Here is an 18075-nt window from a genome sequence, read left to right on the forward strand (position 1 = left end):
AAGAGGCTAATCTCTTAGCAGCAGCTTCAGCACGGAACTTGCAAATTAGAGGAAGGGGTAGAGGAAGAGACAGAGGAGGCCGAGGAAGGCTAGGGCAATGCCAAGGGCAAGGACGAGAAGGGGACAGGAGAAGATGGGCAGACAGTGAGGGACCGGAATGTTATTTCTGTGGCAATGTAGGACGTATGCAGAGAGAATGTCCCCTTTGTCCAAGAAGGCCCCCAGGAGTAAGGAGCCCCCAGGCAAGCGGATCAGCTTGGGAGGGTGGACAGTATTCACAATGACTAGAGACAGGGGAATCCAGAAACTCTGAGGAGAGAGAAATGTTTAGCATATTGTGTACATCTTCGAGATGCTGTCTCTTAGGGAGATACCTGCTTTTTCAAGAGCTGCAGACAAACTTCCAAAAGAGCAGTACCATCTTCATGTTTGCTTAACAGAAGGATTATCCTAGTTAAGGCGGGCTTATCTCCTTCAGTGTTCTGCCTTCAATAACTAAAAATGGTAACGTAACTTCTTGTTTGTCATAACGCACTATTGGGAACGGGATTACAATCGAAAAAGAGGAATGCCTATACTTTGTGCTTCACGAATTAGTGCCCGGCTGCAAAAGCACAGCTGCATCTCAGTTCTTGAGTCTCCAAACCAAATCCGTGCAGTAAGGCTTTCTTAACAACCCAGCAACACCTGGGCGCCTTTTCATTAGATTATTTAATCTAAGGTAAACTTCACAAAAAAAAAAAAAGGGAGAAAAAGTGCCTCACATTCTCCTCTATGATGTGCACAAATACTCTACCCCAATATATGTATCCAGCAGGTGTGCTCATAGAAACCAAGGGAGGACTGTTGGAGAAGGAAATTGTAGCCGATTTAGCTTCCGCTTCGCATAAGTCTCACTCTTGCTTAGCATCAGTGCCTAAAGTAGATGAAGCCTGCAGGCCTCAAGGCTGAACTGTCCTTGAACTCCAGAAACATTGCGAAGGATGTGACCTTGCCAATGTTGTAACTGCCAAACCAGTTAAAACTAGCTGACAAAGATACAAAACTAGCTCATGAGGCTACAAAGTAGACTGCAGGAGACAAGATGGGATGCACGTGGGTTGGGCTTGACCTTGGAGGAGATAAGGGCCTGGGAGAAACAAGGACATGGCATCCAGCCTGGGCTGTAGGCCAGGAGCTGTCAGAAGGAGAGAGACACCAATCAGAAGGGGAGAGACCACTGACTCAGTAAAGAAGATTGGAGGAGGCCTTCACTGGCCGGTGGGAAAATAAAACTGTAAGGGGTCTAATTACCCCAGAATTTCTTTGTCCGGTGTCCTTCTCCAGAGGCACCCACTTCGAGCTGTTTCTATGCTGTAAAATCATTTAAATAAGTAATTATTTTATTTAAAATAATGCCCTGAAGCCTGCAGGCCGAAGCTTTTACCGAACCTGTGGGCTGCTGCTGACGCAACAACTGCAGAAGCAGCCAGAATCAGCCCTCCAACATACAGAACACAATGGACAGAGGTCACGGTTAGCCTCCGGATAAGATAAGGCACTTTGAAGCAGGAACACAGCAACCGTCCTGGGATGTAGACACAATCCATTTACAAGGAAAGAGACCAGCAACTCAGGAAAGAAGACTGGAAGAGACTGTCACTGGCATATGTCCTCACTTCCCACAATAATAACCCTCCCAAGAACCTAACCCAGGGGAAGAAGTCAATGGAATTCCCCTTCCTCCTCTCATGACTCCTCGTCCTGCTGCCATCCCACCCGTCCACCATCCAGAAAAAGAGCCACAACCTTGTTTAATCACAACCTCATGGGCAGAGAGGAACCTTCTCAAGTTCAACAAAGGCAAGTGCAGGGTCCTGCACCTAGGGAGGAAGAACTCCATGGCCCAGGACAGGCTGGGGGTTGACCTGCTGGAAAGAGGGTACAAGAGAGACATGGCCCTACTGGAGAGAGTCCGGCGGAGGGCTACAAAGATGATGAGGGGACTGCAGCATGTCTCCTGTGAAGAAAGGCTGCGAGAGCTCGGCCTGTAGAGCCTGGAGAAGACAAGACTGAGAGGGGATCTCAGTAGAGCCCAGTGACAGGACAAGAGGCAACGGGCACAAACTGAACCACAGGCAGTTCCATGTGCACAGGAGGAAAAACTTCTGGGCTGGGAGGGTGACGGAGCACTGGCACAGGTTGCCCAGAGAGGCTGTGCAGTCTCCTTCCCTGGAGATACTCAAAAGCCCTCTGGGTGGGGTCCTGGGCAATGTGCTCTGGAGGACCCTGCTTGAGCAGGGGGGTTGGACTAGATGATCTCCAGAGGTCCATTCCAACCTCAGCCGTCTTGTGATCGGTGATTCTCCAGGACCTTGACAGTGTTTGCAAAGGAATTTGTGCAGCTACTGACACAAACCCCTCATCTAGGGGACTTCCTGTTGTAGACATGGCCCCACCCTAGGTTTCCGAGGAGCAGAGTCTCATGCACATATAGGAGCAGAATTAATTATTTCTTTGACATGAATTACAAGAATAAATGACAGTACAGGAAGTAACAGCTCGAGCTGGCTGCCTCCACGCAGGGACCCTGAACAAAGACATTCTGGGCTAATCAGACCCTTTGCAGTCTTATTTCCCCACCTGCCAGTGACAGTCTCCTCCAGTCTTCTTTTCTGAGTCACTGGTCTCTCCCCTTCTGACTGCTCTCTCTCTCCTTCGGACAGCTCCTGGCCTACAGCCCAGGCCCTTATCTCCTCCAAGGTCAACCCCAACCCACGTGCATCCCATCTTGTCTCCTGCATCCTATTTTACATCCTCATTAGCTGCTTTTGTAGCCTTAGTAGCTGGTCATAAATGGTTTTGCAGCTACATTGCCAGCAATGTTTCTCAAGTTCATTCACAGTTCGGCCTTGAGGCCCGCAGGCTTCATCTACTTTAGGCCCTGAGACTAAGCTGAAGCTAAATCAGATACAATGTCCTTCTCTGACACTTCCCATGGTGGGAGGGTGTCACTTACGTAGCCAACTTCAGACTTCCCACAAATCCAATCCCCACTTAGAAGTCTTCTAAGAGAGAAGAGTCACTCTTGCATTGCTGTCCTTTCTCTCATCCATTGCATCTTTCTCCTCCCCCATTGCATTGAGCTCGACACGGTAGGTGGAAAGTCCACTGGACTCCACGGGAAGAACTCCACCTTTGCAGTTCTTTGTTCTTACAGATGTCATCCATTATCAGATTGCATTTCTCTGGGAAAGGGCAAAGGAGCAAGCCACCGCTTCAAACCAGCAATGCTTGCTGCACCAGCTGCAGCTCACCTGCGCAGCACATTCCCTCTACTGCTCATCGTTTCTGCTCCTGGAAGGATGGATTTCCAGCCTTCAGGTGCTTGCAGGAGTCCAGGGCATGCCTTAAAACAAAGGCCAGCCTGTGGCGCCCTTTGTGCTGAGATTCATCCAGCTTTCTTGGCAACACCTGTGGTCAGTCACAGCCAGGCTTCTGCCCTCAACCTTCTTCCATTGTGCGGATGTATTGCTTGGCCACAACGCAATAAGCAGAGAGAGTTCCACTTCTTGGAATAGGTGCTAGCATGCCACACTAGAAAGCACAGCGGTGCCTCTGTCAACATCAACACCTACCGGTGGGAAAAGAGCCTTCTAGGCTGAAATCGACTCACGTATGAAGGTCAAAGAACACCAACTCAAGGGTTTGGAAAAGAAAGAGTGCTTTTCTCCTCAAAACAAACAAAAAAAACCCCTCAGTTTTCATACAGTCCTCCCAGAGAAATTGCTCCTTGAGTTCACACGAGGTTAGCTGTTTTGCTTTTGTAAAACACAGGGAAAAGGTTTTAGGTTTTACAACAATTTCTTTTAGACAACGGGCAGGCATCCTTTTCCAGCTCCAACCGTGCCAGCTGAACGGGCCAACATCCTCCTACTTGCAGGAGTGGAGGGCATAATTTCTACGCCGTACAACGTGCTCCAGCCTGAAGCAGTCCAGGCTGCTCACCAGCTCTTTGCCCGACGTCCGTGTGGTTTTCCGCCCACTTGGGAGCCCTGCCACGGCCCCGGGGGCCAGCAGAACTGGCAAGGCCAATAACCTGTGCCGTGCAGAGAAGGGGCCAGGTGCCGGGCGGGAGAACGCTGCCCGGAGGCGGCGGGGCTGCGGGCAGAGCGAGCGGCTCTCTGCAGCCACCTCTTCTCCACAGAGCCGAGCTGCAGCTTCTGCTTGGCGCCAGCAGCTGCCGCGGGCGGGTGGAGAGCCCGCCCCCCGCCCGGCCAATCGGGGAGCGAGGGGAGGCAGCGAGCGAATGGGTGCCCGGGAGGGGCGGGGTGAGCCGTGAGCGACACGCAGGCCGCCCAACGGCCGCCCGGCGGGCTGTCCCTGCGGCCGCGGCCGGGGCCAGCGTGGCGCAGGGCCCGGCGGCGGCGGCCTGCTGCGTGCGCGGGGGCCGGGGCTGGCCCGGGCGGGGCCCGTGGGCGAGGGGCGTGCGGCGGGGGCGTCTGCGCCACGGCCGCGCCCCAGCAGCCTGCTGCGCTCCCTGTGCCGGCGCGGGGGGCCCGGCTGGCGCCCCGTCCCTGCCATGGCCCCGCCCCTCCGCCCCCGGCCCCGGCCCCGGCCCCGGCCCAGGAGTTGGGTGCTGCTGTGGCCCAAAATGGCGAAGCAGGCGATTCCCCCTGAGCGCAGGAAAGCGCTTTTTCCCCGCGAGGGCGGTTAAGCAGTGGAGCAGGTTCCGCGAGAGGCTGTGGAGTCTCCGCTGCAGGAGAAGCTGCAAAGCCGCCTGTGCTGGTGTGGGGCAACGTGCTGTAGGTGCCCCTGCTGGAGCGGGGCTGGAGCAGAGCATCTGCAGCGGTGCCTGCCACGCTCAGCTGCCCCAGCACGGCCCGGTGCTGCCCTTCCTCTGCCTGCCGGGGTGGGGCGCGAGGGGGCCCGGCGGGAGCGTGAGGGTGAGCGGCGGGGCTGCAGGGTAGGGGGCTGGTGCGAGGGGGAGGGCGGCTGGGGAAGGGGTTGGGGCTGGCAGTGGGGGTTCGGGCATGTCCCTGGGGTTGGTGCTTGGGGGCTGGTGTTGAGGGCAGGGCTGGGGACGAGAGCTGGCTGCATGGGGTGAGGGGTTGGGTGAGGCGTGGGGCGAGGTTTGGTGGTTGTGCTGCGGGTTTCTGGTGCTTGCTGTGAGCGTTGGCTAGCTTTGTGGGGGAGTGGGCTATGGCAGGGGTGAGGGCTGGGGTGACGGCTAGCATTTGTTGTCTAGGGCTGAGGGTTGGAGATGCCGGTGAGGGCTGGAGCAAGAGTTAGGGAAAGGGGTTGGAGGTCTGGGTTGTGGCTGGAGGGTTAGAGTTTGGGGTGAGGGATGAGAGGAGGGGATTGGGGCAAGAGGTACGGTGGGGTCAGGTTTTGAGGTGGTGCTGGTGGTTAGTGGTGAGCAGGTGAGTGCGGCCAGGCGTGGGCAGCCGGGGATGAAAGAGGAGGGAGCTGGCCATGCGGAGCCGCGCGCGGCCCCTCGAGCTGCCTCGCCCTGCCCTGCCCCAGCTCCCTCCTGCCCGGGGCGGCCGCGCTGCGGCCCTGGAGCCCCTGGCGGCGCCGGCTGCTGCTGCTGGAGCAGCTCGCGCAGCAGAGGTGACCTCAGAGCCGCCCCCGGCGGGGCCATTGTGACCCCCCCCCGTTGTGACACCGGCGGCGCTGTCAGGTGCGGGCAGTGTCCGGGCGGACGGCGACGGGAGAGGGCAGGAGCGCGTGGAGCTCGAGGAGGAGCCCCCGAGCGCAGCCGCGTCTTTCCCTGCCGCCCCGGCAGCCCCGCGGAGTCGAGGCGCTTGCCGAGGCCTTGCCAGCTCCTGCTGCGGGTGAGAGCGACGGGGCCGGGCTCGGCAGTGCCACGGGGCTGCGGGGGCCCTCGGCCGTGGCGGGGGCAGGACCTTGCGGCAGGGGCTGAGGCGCAGGAGAGCTGGCTCCAGGGCCGGGACGGGCGCGGGGACCTTTGACTGCGCTGCCCCCACCCCCGTGGGGACCCTCCCCAGCTCTGCATTAAACAAGTGTCCCCCTCCTGCCTCTGCTCCGTGCCGCAGGATGGCGGAGAGACCCCCCAGCCGCCCACGGGTGGCCTGGGAGCAGGAGTACGGCTGCCCGCGCCGGGCATCCCAGGAGCAGGACAGGGTTGCCGAGGAGAGCAGCTCTGCCTCGAGGCCCTTGGAGGGGTTCGAGTCCCAGGCGTGGCGGAGAGGTGAGTGAGCCCCCGTGGGGCTGGGCCGGGCTGGGGTGAGGGCCGGGGAGCGCACCCTGCTCTGCGCCGGGCTCCCATGTCCCCAGCACGTGGTGTCGGGGTGCCCGGGGTGGTGGCACAGCGGTGCCCGGATGCCAGGGCCCGCTCGGGGCTTGGGAGCTGGCCCCAGCGCAGCATGCGCCCAGGAGGGAGAGCGCAGATGGACGCAGCTCCTGCTGCCTGGGACGGGCAGCGAGCGGCAGCTCCGTGGCAGGAGGAGGGATGCTGCCTGTCTGGCAGCACGTTCCCCAGCCTGGTGCAGTTGAGGTTTGCCCTGGCTGGCTGGCTGCAGCAGGGCAGCCCATGTGCTGGGCACCGTGCAGCCTTGAGCAGCCTGGGGGAGACTGCGTGCCCGGGAGCAGGCCCATGGCTGGCCGGCGGGCAGAGCTCACTGCGCGGCTCTCTGCTGCCTGCCCTCCATCTCTGCAGTGCTCCCGGCTCTCTTCCTTTCTCAGGTGCAAGGTTTTCCATCAGCAGCTGGTCCGAGCTGTCCAGAGAGGATGAGGAAGCCTTGGACTTCATCCAGGCCTTTGTGGGTGGCCGAGAACAGGTAAGTGCAGCCGTTTCCATGGGGGCTGTGCCTGGGTCTCCCTGCGGGTCCGCCCATGTCTGCTGGCAGGCTGCTGGGGAGGTGCTGGCTGTGCAGAGCTGCTGCCGTCCGGGGTCCCGCCCAGCACTGCAGCCCCCTGGCTGCTCTGGTCCTGCTGGCCTTTCCTGTCTCCTCTCGCGCTCACTCTGTCTCTCTTCCCCGTCTGTCAGCAAGAGGCGCAGAAGCTGAAGTTTCTAGCGTCCATCGGCACCCTCTGTGGAGGCAGCAGCGCCAAGACCTTGTCCTGGGGCCTGGAGGTGTTCTGCTGCCGACACGAGCTGGCCGAGCATATCGAGGTGAGGGGAGAGGCAGCAGGTGTGAGGACAGGGGCAAGGCCAGCTGGGCCCTGGGTCTGCTGGTGCTGGGTGATGGCAGTTGCCGCGCTGACTGCCGGTTGTGCTGTGCAGGTGCTGCTGGAAGAGGAGCCCTTGGAGCGCCTGGGCACAGCAGTGCGCCAGCAAGCCATGCTTGCTATCACGGCAATGAGGTAGCTAGCAGAGCCCCTGGTTTGGCCAGGACCTGTGCACAGCATGTGCCTGATGGCACCGTCCCTGGCTGGGAGGTGTGCACCATGGTGGGAGGAGGCTGGCGGTGCTGTCTGCTGCGCTTCTGCTCTCCCCTGGCCCAGGCTTGTCAGTAGGGCAGATGGGAGGGCAGAGGGTTGCCTGCTGCAGCTCCCCAGGGCCCCTTGGCTTGTAGTGCAGAAGGGGAGGCAGGTGGTAGAGAAGGGGGGAGGCCTAGCTGCCTGGGCTCTCCTCTGGCCCTGGGCCAGTTCATGGAGGGAGGAGGTGCCTCCCTGCAGGGCTCCCTCACGTGCTCTCTGTAGCAGCCGGGGGACTCCTGCCCCAGCGGCCCACAGCCACCTCCCCAGGGCATCCAGGCACTGCTCCCAGCACCAGTGTCCAACAGGCATCTCTCTCTCTCTCTCTCGCTCTCTCTTTGCAGTGCAGTGGAGCCGGTTCTGGAGGGCAAAAAGAGCAGCCTTCTCCATGCCTGCTTCAAGAGTGTCTTCTTGCTTCCTCCAAGAGAAGACATGGAGACCGTGGACATGTCCCTCTACTCCAAGGTAGGTGCTGGGTGAGCTACAGGGAGCCCGCCAGCCCCTCTGGGCTTGCCCCTGGCTCCGCTGTGCTGAGAGGTGACTGTCAGCTCCAAGGCTGGGCAGGATCTCAGCTTTGTTTTCCCACCCTCCTGCCTTCATGCCCTTCCCGTGGGCTGGGCCATGGGCAGTGCCCAGGGGCTGGTCCGTGCACAGCAGGTCTCCTGCCCTGAGGCCTCTCGTTGGCCCGTGCAGGGCAGCGGGTGTCCTCGCTGGGCAGCAGGGGTTCAACTGAGTCTGCTGTGGGTCAGAGGCAGTGGGGAAGGAATGCCACAGCCCCCTGTCCTCCTTGCAGACCCTCGATGCCATGGACAACATGTTGGAGGTGCTGGTGCTCAAGTCGGCCACTTCCAGCCTCCTGGAGCTGCAGAAGATCTTGCAGGTGTGGCATTTGCAAAGAGTGGGCTGCATTGGGCCTGTTCCTCAGCCCAGAGGGAAGTGACACCCTCGAGTGGACATTCCCCCCCTGAGTGCCATGTACAGGCAGCACGCTGCAGGCAGGGGGCGTTTCTCGCTTGGGTGAGCGGAGGTTCCCCACTGGGCTCTTCTGTGAGCCCAGTGCCCCCTGGCTACAGCCCAAGTCCCTTCCCACCCCAAACATCCTCCAGGCTCTTGGGAACACCTTGCCCCCATGAGCACTCCTGGGCCACCTCTGCCCCCAAAGCTCTCCTTGCACCAAAGCAGTGGGAGGAATGTCACCCTTCTTCTCTAGGCACTGCACTGATGGCAGCTGGTGCTGCTGCCCCCCTGCCTCCGCGTGCCTTGTGCTTTCCTTGCCAGATCGGAATGGGGCAGAGACCCACTGGGAGCTGCCCGTGCTGCAAGGGGAGCCGAGGCCGGAAGCTTGGTTCTTCTGCCATGCCAGGAGGCCGGAGGCCAGGCTGCCCACTGCAGACCCCTAGGGAAGGTGTGGCCTGAAAGGCCTGCCTTCCTGAAGAGGGCACCCGGGGCCATGTGCATGGCCAGGAGCAGAGGCTGGGAGGGGGCTTGGGTGTGGCTGGCTGCCTGAGGGCAAGGTGGGCCTTGCAGGCTGGGGCCTGTAGGGGCAGGAAGGCCATTCCAGGCTTGGCTCTAGCTCCGAGGAAGCCTTGGTGCACTGTAGGACTGCAGGCAGGCGCTTAGCAGAGCTGCTTCTGCTGGAGTGGGCGTCAGCTCCCCGGGCAGAGCAGTAGCCTTTCTCCTTGCAGATGCTGCTGCCCTTCACCAAGACGGAGAGAGCAGCTGTGCGTGAGAGGGCCGTGGGGAGGATTGGGAGGCTGAGCAAGTTGCTGGCCAACTATTCCTCGCTGGAGGTAAGGAGCCAAGCACCGTGCAGCCCCCGCTTTGGCTCTTTGCAGCAGCCCAGAGCACAGTGCAGCTCAGGGGGTCCCTCGGAGGGAAGCGTGGGCACAGGTTAAGGCACTGAGCAAGGCTCTGCCCTGAAGCAAAGCTCTTTGGCCCTCTCTCCATGGGCTTTTCTCTGCAGTCCCTTTGTCGCAGGAGCCAGCTGTGCCCCCAGCCCTGTGCAGGGGAGCAGTGCGCGCGGAGCATGATGTGAGCCGCAGCCTGGCAGTGCTGCCTTTGCTGGGCTGCTGCTTTGGGAGGCAAGGCCTGCAGGGCCCTCGAGAGCTTTGGCTCCGCTGGGATCCATGCCTGGGCAGAGTCTTGGCTTCAGGGCTTTGGTGGCGACTGCCTCCCGTCAGCCCTTCTACCTGTCCCACCCGCCTTGCCCAGGTGTGGCACCCCTTTGGAGGAGTGGATGAGAGCCCTGCCTGCTATGGGAAGATCCCCATGCCGATGCTGGGACAGCTGGTGGGCTGTCTCATCCTTTGCTGTGCTTACGAGGACGCGGAGACCAAGGGCGGGGCCTTGGATGCTCTTCATTGCCTCTTCAGATTCGTCGTGCAGCGAAAACGTAAGAGAAGCTGTGCTGGGCTGTGTGCTTCTGCACGCGGCCACGCTGGCAAGGCCGGGGAAGGCATCGCACTGCCTCGGCCCCTCTGCTCAGTGAGGCAAAGGAGCAGGAGGCGCGGCTGATGTAGGAGCAGGGGAGTGGGCTCTTAGTACCTGTCCTGGATACCACTGGCCTGGAAAACGCTCAGCAGCCCCTGCTCAGAGGCTACGGCTTGTGTCGGGCTTCGCACCGGAAAGCCCGTGAGGCTTTTGGTACCCTTTGAAGCAGTTGCCCTTCTCTGCCCTGGAATAGGCCCCGACCCTCCCTGGGAATCCTGCTCCCCATCCATTCGTGGCATGCCCTTTGTCTCTGCCAGGCTGGTTTCTCTCTGATGCCATGAGTCTGCCAGCTGCAGCTCTGCATGACTCCTGCTGACCGCTGTGTCTTTCTGCTGCTGTTCAGGCCGGGCGATGCTGCAGGATGATCCAGAGTATGTGGAGCCCCAGAAGGAGAGGGAAGCCGACAATGAGCTCTGCCTTTCGTGGACGAGCAACATGAGCGTGATCATGAGGGTGAGGAGCACTTCCCTTGCTGGGACTGTTGGCCATGGGGTCCTGAGGAGACGTGGATGAGCAAAGGGATGCCTAACGAGTGGGGCTGAGGGGGCCTTGGGGTTGATGCAGAGGTGGTGGTGGAGAAGGAAGCAGCTCTGAGTGGCACCTAGAGTACTGGTTGCTGCCTGGTAGCAGCCCTGCTCTCACTGCTGTGTCTCCCGCTGTCCCTGAGCGGGGGGACTAGCCAGAGGCTTGGCTCCAAGAGTCCCAGCAGCAGCTGCAGCCTGCTGGCCACCGGCAAGCTAGGGTTGCCTGCAGAGCCAGTGCACTGTGAGCCTGCTCCCGAGCATCCTGCCTTGCCCTGGTGGCCCTCTGGCCACATGCCCCATGCTGCTGCTACCCAGCACAGCGCGTGCTCCTGGCTCTCCTGGGCCACGGTGCCAGCACTGCCCCGCACCTCTCTCCAGAGCCACATCCACTGCTTAGCTAAGCAGCAGTAGTGCGGCCCGCAGCGTGACATTTCTTCTCTCCTGGGTCCTTTCTGCCCCAGCTGTTTGTGAAAAACCTGCAGCCTTCCGAAAGGACAGACGTCATTGTCACAGCCATCGAGGGCATGAGGAACTGCAGCACCTACAATACGGAGGTGGCTTCCCACATGCTGACCATGTTCCTGCTGGACGCTTTCTCTGTGCTGGAAGATGTAAGGAGCCTGGGGCTGGCGTGCGTGGGGCTCGACCCTCTGGGGCGCTGTTTCCCCGCCGAGAGCCAGTGTTCGTGGGCAGCGGAGCCCCTTGGAAGGCAGCAAGGAGCGGTGGGAGTGGTGGAGAGGGAAGGAGAAGTGAGTGGGAGCTGGGGTATTGGCTGCTCTCTGGGAGCAGCCTCACCGTCCGCCTTGTGTCTTCCAGGTGCCACGCATCATAAGGTGCCTCTACAGGAACGTGAAGTATGTGAGGGAGCTGTCGGCCCGGGTCACCCTAAACAAGACCCTTTGCCAGCTGGCCTGCTTGGAGCCCAGCGAGGTGACCGTGAGCCTGCTGTACTGCTCGCCACTGTGCAACAGGTATGGGGCCCGTCAGCCTGGACGGGCTCCAGTGGCTCCTTGGCCATGGGGAGAAGGGCCCAAAGAGGGCCAGAGGCAAGCAGATGGCCAGCACACGGCTGAGGGGCAGGGCCCTGTGTCTCGCCCACCGTTTCCCAGCCCTGGTGCCTCAAGCAGGCCTTGAGGAGCCAGAGCTGAGCAAGTGTCCCTGCCTTGAGCCGCAGAGCGCAGCGGCTCTGCACGCTCCCTGCCGCGCAAGGGGCTTCAGCTTGGTCATGTGCTGCCTGCCTGGGCAGGACCCTCTTGGGGCTGCCAGGGAGGAGGGGGTGGGCAGGGGCAGGGCTGGCACACAGCTGGGGACCTCCAGGGCTGGCCCAGGCTACGGTGCTGCGGCCAAGGAAGTGCCACTGACAAGGCGCTCTGGGCCTGCAGCACTGCCGTGAGCATGTGGAAGGTGCTGATGGATAAGCCGATGCTTGCGCCGGACATGCTGCGGGAGCTGCTGAGCTTGCTGGAGGAGCGGCCACTGCGCAAGCAGTCCAGCTCCGACAGGGACAACAACTGCATCCTTCCGCTGGCCGTGAGTTAGGGGACGAGGCCTCCCGTGCCCCCAGGCTGGTGCCTGCCTCCCTGGGCCCCCTCCCCCTCTCCGCTGCCCGTGTGCCCCCAAGCAGGGACCTCTCCTGGGCCCATGGCTACAACATGGCCAGCGCCAGGCCTCCGACTGTGCCAGCGCACAGGGCTGCCAAGTGCTGCCTGGCCTCTCTGCACACCAACAGCCAGGCTGGCCATGCCCAGGAAATCTCCATCCGACGCTGTCCCTGCATCCGCCGACCTCGCTCAGCAGGCTGGAAAGCCAGGGTCGGGTTGGGGGCAAGGTGAGGGGCAGGAGTAGGGCTCCTGCAAAACCTGGGCAGGCAGCACGGCCTGGGACAGGGAGCCTGGCCGAGCGTGCACGCTACACGAAGCCTGCCGAGGTGATGGTCATGCTGAGGCAGGAAGGCTCACTGTGTACAACCAGGAGCTGAGGCCCAAGAGCCTGCGGGCGCTGGCCCTGGTCAGGCAGCCAGGCTGAGGCCTCCAGCTGCATTTCCCATGCTCCAAGGCTGTGCTCGAGCCTCCCACCTGGAGGGCTGTGGAAGCATGCTGGGGACTGCTCGGGAGTGAGAGGTGTGACTGAGTGTTTTCTGCAGGCAACGAGGGCACTGTGTGAGATCATCCGGGAGCCCGTCTGCCCAGAGGCGGTGAAGGCGTTTTTCCCCCAGCTCTTCCTGGCGCTGCTCTTGCAGATGGTCTTCACAGCAGAGTTCAGCCACCAGGAAGCAAATATCTTCTTGAGGGAATGCCAACGGGATGAGTCCCGTCCCACCAGCCACGTCAGGTGCTCGATCCCGCTCGCCCTGTCTCTGCGCTGCACCTGGAGGCAGGGCCGGGCTGCCAGTGTGACCTGGGCTTTGCTCTGCATGCAGGTGCGCCGTGCAGGCCATGAAAAGTCTGCTGCGCTGCACCCACTATGAGACCGTAGCCGTGACTGTTGAGAGGAAGGGCGGCTGGGACCTATTTCTGCATGCGGACACCTCCCAGAAGGGAGTGGTGGTGCTGGCCAGGTAGAGCCCTTTCCAGCCTGCTCTGGCCCAGCACCTCTTCCCTGGCTGTGGGGTGTGCCTCCCCATGTGCTTCTTGGTGGGGGAGGGGGAACGCCACTTCTCCAAGAAAGAGGCTGCAGCCTCAGCCCTTGTGGCAAGGGCTCGCCCAGCAGAAGGGCCCTGGGAGCTGCCATGCTGCCCAGCTTGGAGAGCTGCTGGGGGAGCAGGTGGTGTTAGGAGCTGTGGGAGAGGGTCGTGCGCAGGAGAACCTGGGGAGGGCCCAGGGGCACAGGAATCCAAAGCGGGCAGGAGAGGGGATGTGTGGGCAGGCCATGCCGCCTGGGCAGGAAGGCTGTTTCTCCGGTCTCCCACCAAAAGGAACGTAATGATGCCTGACGCTGACTTTCTAATGGCAAGGTGTGGTAGGGCAAGAGCAGTGCTCCATGAGCAAATGCCGCTGGCTGCAGGAGCTGCGTGCCAAGCAGAGCAATGCCAGAGGAGGTTTGCCTGCTCGGCTGAGGCCCAACACTGCCTTCTTGCCTCTGACAGAGCAATGAGGGGGGCTGCCAGTCACCTGCGTCGCTGGATCTTCCGCCAGCTGGCAAGGCTGCTGAGGAGGGAGGACCAGTTTCATCAGCTGCCCGTCATGGCTTTCTTTGTCGAGGTGGGCCTCATGGCAAGCAGTGCCTCTCTGGAGGGGCCTCTAAATGCTGTGCTCGCTTGTGCACATGCGTGTGGGGTGATGCTGGTGAATGGAGCTGGGGCAATGCATACGCTCCTGGTAGTAGCCCCGGCCTTGGCTCGTTTCTGCTGGGCGACCACTCGTAAGCACTTGTATTTCGTGCCTGCTTTGTGGCAGCTGTCTGTGTTCAATTGCTCCTCCAAGGGATGAGAACAAGAGGCTGCGGAGGGTTCAGGGGACGGGAGGAGGAGGCGAGCAGTGTGTGCAGTGTGCCGTGAGGCGCGGGGCTGGGAGCAGGGCCCAGGGGTGTCTGCACAATGCCTGCTGTGTTTGGGCTGAGCTTTGTGAGGGCCTGGTGCCCTTGCCCTGGATGGTGGGTGGGATGGAGAGCTGCACGCTGCAGGCAGTGCTGCCGGCTGTGCCAGTCTTTCAGTGCTGTGTCCATTTCAGCTGCTGGAATGCCCTGACCTTGCCGACATGGATGAGGAGGTCCTGCCACTCGTCCAGGGTTATGCGCAGAGTGAGAGCCTGGAGATGCGCAGACTGGCGTTCAGAGGCCTCGTGGCCCTGTTGAATAGACCCAAGATGGTGAGGAGGGGGGCAGGCGGGTGAAGCCATGCTGGCAGCCTGGGGCTTGACAGGAGACACTGGGTCAGAGAGTGGCTTGGACTTGGCTGGCAATCCGGAGGTGTGGTAGCTGCTCCCAAGTCTCCGCTGCCCCATTCATCTGCCCCGAGTGTCATGCCAGGCCCTTGGCCGTGCTGCACAAGGAGAAAGGCACCAGTGCCCAGCGGGAAGATCTGGGAGAGGGACAATGAGCTGGAGCACAGGGCCGGGCTAAGGCAGCCAGCTGCTCCTGGGCCTTGAGGCAGCAGCTTTGCTCCCTACAGAGGCCAGTGCATGCTGAGGGCCCCCTTGGAGATCTGTGCCCTGCACTGCAGCCTCTGTGCCCAAGGCCTGCGTGTGTGCAGAGCCCTGGCCCTGGCCACTGAGCCCTGATGGGAAAAGAGCAGGCAGAGCACTTTTGGGCGGGCGGGGGGCGGGGGGGGGGTCTGGCCTTGCTTCCCACAAAGAAAGTTGTGTGTTTCCCACAGAAAAGGAGAATGCAGAGCCTGCTCCCAGACAGCATGGAGTGGCTGCAGGATGCTTGCAGGGAAGTGCGTGTGGGAAGCCTGATGCTGCTGAGAAACATCCTCAGCTACCTGGAACAGAAGGGCTCCAACCCGATTGTTCTGCAGCTGGCCGAGAAGCTTCTGCCTCGCTTTGATGACGTAAGGCTGATGGGAGAGCCGGGGCTCTGCTGGTGTGTCCGGGGGTCCGTATGCGTGGTCTGGGTGCTGTGTGCCCCTCTGCATACGTGCCTGTTGGCACGTCCCCGCACAGGCCCTGCTGTATGTCAGGAAACCTTTTGCCCTGTGGTTCTCAGCCCATGCCCTGTGCTGGCCTTGGTGTCCAGGGCTGTGGGAGTAGAGCAAACCAGCCCCCTGTCTGCTCTCGGCTGCTGCGTCTCATGCTTGACTGCGTGCGGCGCTTGCCGTGGCCTGGGGCAGCGATGAGCAGAGAGGTAGGAGCAGGCTAGAGAGCGAGGGAGAGGCCGTGCCGCGGGGCTGTCCCTTTCTGTCCTCTTGTTGTGTGCGGGGGCCCTGATGGAGGCCTCGGGAAATCCAAGAAGCTCCCTCCAGAGGGAGAGGGAGACAGAGCCCAGGGAGGCTTGTCGTGCTGCTGCCGACAACCCTCATTGTCCAGGCTGCCTCAGCAGAGGCTTGTCCTCAGCTCCGACCTCTGGCCGGGCTGGGGGACAGTTGTGCCCGGAGAGGACGAGGCCTTGCCACGGCAAACGCTCTTGTCGGGCCCCGTTCCTGGAGTCGTTGCTGAGGCCTCCCCTCCTCTCCTCCCTGCCTGCAGGAAGACAGCAGAGTGCGAGAGCTCTCCATGCTCCTCTTCAAAGACCTGCTGGAGATTGTGGTGGGGAAGAACAAACGGAACCTGAAGCAGCATGCACAGAGGAGCCTGGTGCCGCTCTTCCTCCACATGAGTGACAAGGTGCAGAGAGTGGCCCAGGTAGGGAGCAGTGTTTTGGGGAAGCAATGCTGACATGCCGTGGGTGGAGGTGAGCAGCAAGGCAAGGGCTGCTGCCAAGTGTGCCTTGGAACGCATGGCAGCATGAGGTGCAGCTTCCTGTGTGCTGAAGGACAAGGCAGAGCTGCCTCTGCCTTCAGGGAGGGCCAGACCTAGTGGCACGCTGCGTCGTGCCATTTGGGGCTGGGAAAGGCTGGGAGCCTTGCCAAGACGAGGGGGACCCAGGGTGTCCTGCCGTGGCTGCGGTGGCATCTCCTGGTCTCTGTTGCTCTGCAGGCCTCTCAGGAAGCCCTGGTGAGCGCTGCACAGTTCCTCAAGTGGGAGGAGCTCAAGCAGCTGGCCAGAAGAGCGGAGACATGGAAGATCGGGGAGTGCGTGGTAAGGACGTGGCCAAAGCCCCCGGGGCCGCGGCGGGATGAGGCCTGCCGCCATGGCCAGTGGGCAGGGTGCACAGCTGTGCCCCTCACGCACTGCTGCAGCCCAGAGCCCTCTACTCTAAGTGCCCGCTGGGGTGCTGAAGGGGCCCCTGGCCTGGCTGGGCCTTGGCAGAAGCATGGCGGGGATCTCAGCACCTGCAGGCCCCGCTCTGCCCTCTGCTCCCTCTGAACCTGGCTACCAGCCAGCTTCTAGCTGGGAGGCGTGAACAGGAAGGAAGAGGAGGCCGGAGCTGGGAGGAGGGACAGGCCTGGCCTTCTGGGGAGGCTCGGTGCCAACCCCCTGTCCTTGTGCTGTCTGCAGCTGCTGAGGGACAGGAGCAGAGCGGAGCAACACCTGCGCCAGAGCCTGCCTTACCTGGAGAACCCGGACGCATCCTTGCGGGAGGCAGCTGTGAGGTTCATTGGTGAGCCACAAGCCCAGGGCCATGCCTGCCCACCCAGACGGGCACACAGGAGGGTCTTCAGTCCCTCCCACCGTCCCTGGGTCCTGCACCGTGGGGACGGGGCTGGGGCCAGCCTTGCCCAAGGGGAGCAGGCTGCATGGCCAAGCTGGCAAGGCCAGATGGGAGCTGTGCTGCTGGGGGCTTGCTGGGGAGTATGAGGGGTGAGTGGAGGTGTTTGCCTAGGGCTCATCGGGCAGCAAGTGAAGAAGCGGAGGAAGGAGAAGGTGCAGGAGCTGTGCACTGGTGAGTGAGAGCAGCGCTGTGTCAGGCAGCCCTGGCAGGGAGGAGGGAGGAGGCTGGGAAGTGAGCTGCAGTTCACTGGCCTGCCCCAGGTGAGGAAGGCTCTGTGTCCCTATGTGGGGGAGAGCAGGGGGTATTTGGGGCACATCTGGGGCTTGGCCGACCTGCAAGTGCCAGCTGATCCATTTGTCTTACCTGCTGCCTCCTCCGCATGGGAAGAGCTGAGTGGGGCTGGCCCTGCCTGGGGGGGGATTCCTGGGATCTCTGCAAAGGTGGGAGTCTGTTCTCAGCTCGGTGCCTTTCTCTCGCAGCCCTCCAGCCCCTGGAAAATGATGCAGAACCTTTAGTCCGTTGCCTGGTGTCACAGACCATCATGAACCTGAGGGTGCCAAGGAGAACATCAAGATTCCACCTCGGAGCACTGTGTCCCTGGCTCCCGAGAGCATGGGCGAGGTGGCACCCTCCCGCCAGGACGTGACTCTGTTTGAGCAGAGCTGACGCAGCTGTGCCAATGCCATGGTGCTGCACACCACGCACACACGCAAGTGTGCTGGAAGGTCTGGCTCATTGCTGGCATCTCCCGCAGCCCCAGGACAGCTCGACTCCTCAAGCACAGCCCCTGTTGTGCTACCGCTTCATGGCTTTGTTGGGCTTCCCGCAAAGATACAGCCCCGTTTCCTCAGCCGGAGTGAGTGTTCTTTTTTTAGGGAGCCAAAGGCAAGGGGCAAAACTTGCTGCCTGCATGAATCTGGCTTGTCCTGGGGGGGACGGGGTGTCCACTCGTTCCAATATGCCAGGCCAGCGTAGAGCGGCCTGACACACTTTGGTTTTGCTGCAAAGCGTCAACTGCTCTGCTGGCCCACAATAGCCAAGGGAAAGGGGGAGAAAAGCTTTGGCCTCCCCTGCCCTCTCCAGTCACCGCAGGGCAAGAGCAGGCCCCTGCTGTCTTCAGGGCTTGCATCTCAGGTGGAAGGGCAGAGCTGGGGTATGACATGCAGCTCTGTTTCTATCGCCACTGCCTACCCTGCGCATGCAGGCCTCAAGGCCGAACCGTCCATGAACTCCAGAATCATTGCTGAGCATGTAACGGCCAAACCCATTAAAAGCAGCTAATAAAGATACACAGCTAGCTCATGGGGCTAAAAAGTAGACTGCAGGGGACAAGATGGGATGCACGTGGGTTGGGGTTGACCTCGGAGGAGATAAGGGACTGTGGGAAACA

The 18075-nt window shown here is 61.3% G+C and overlaps 1 protein-coding gene across 1 annotated transcript; it reads left to right on the forward strand.

Annotated features, from left to right (window-relative positions):
• Nucleotides 1–14754: 14754 nt before the first annotated feature.
• LOC138061168 (maestro heat-like repeat-containing protein family member 7) lies at nucleotides 14755–17534 on the forward strand. The gene is made up of 5 exons (XM_068909625.1): nucleotides 14755–14925; nucleotides 15560–15715; nucleotides 16010–16111; nucleotides 16472–16574; nucleotides 17165–17534. Exons 1-5 carry the CDS (start codon nucleotides 14758–14760, stop codon nucleotides 17329–17331), a joined length of 696 nt encoding a protein of 231 aa, XP_068765726.1. The 5' UTR covers nucleotides 14755–14757; the 3' UTR covers nucleotides 17332–17534.
• Nucleotides 17535–18075: the final 541 nt, after the last annotated feature.

Source organism: Struthio camelus, chromosome 16 (assembly GCF_040807025.1).
Source record: "Struthio camelus isolate bStrCam1 chromosome 16, bStrCam1.hap1, whole genome shotgun sequence".
NCBI lineage: Eukaryota > Metazoa > Chordata > Aves > Struthioniformes > Struthionidae > Struthio > Struthio camelus.

Bases quoted from the DNA above. Each gene is read 5' to 3' on its own strand.
- LOC138061168 (XM_068909625.1), top strand. From the start codon at position 14,758: ATGCAGAGCCTGCTCCCAGACAGCATGGAGTGGCTGCAGGATGCTTGC. The intron at 14,926-15,559 runs GTAAGGCTGATG...CCCTGCCTGCAG, and splicing joins TTCTGCCTCGCTTTGATGAC to GAAGACAGCAGAGTGCGAGA. The intron at 16,575-17,164 runs GTGAGCCACAAG...TTTCTCTCGCAG, and splicing joins GGCAGCTGTGAGGTTCATTG to CCCTCCAGCCCCTGGAAAAT.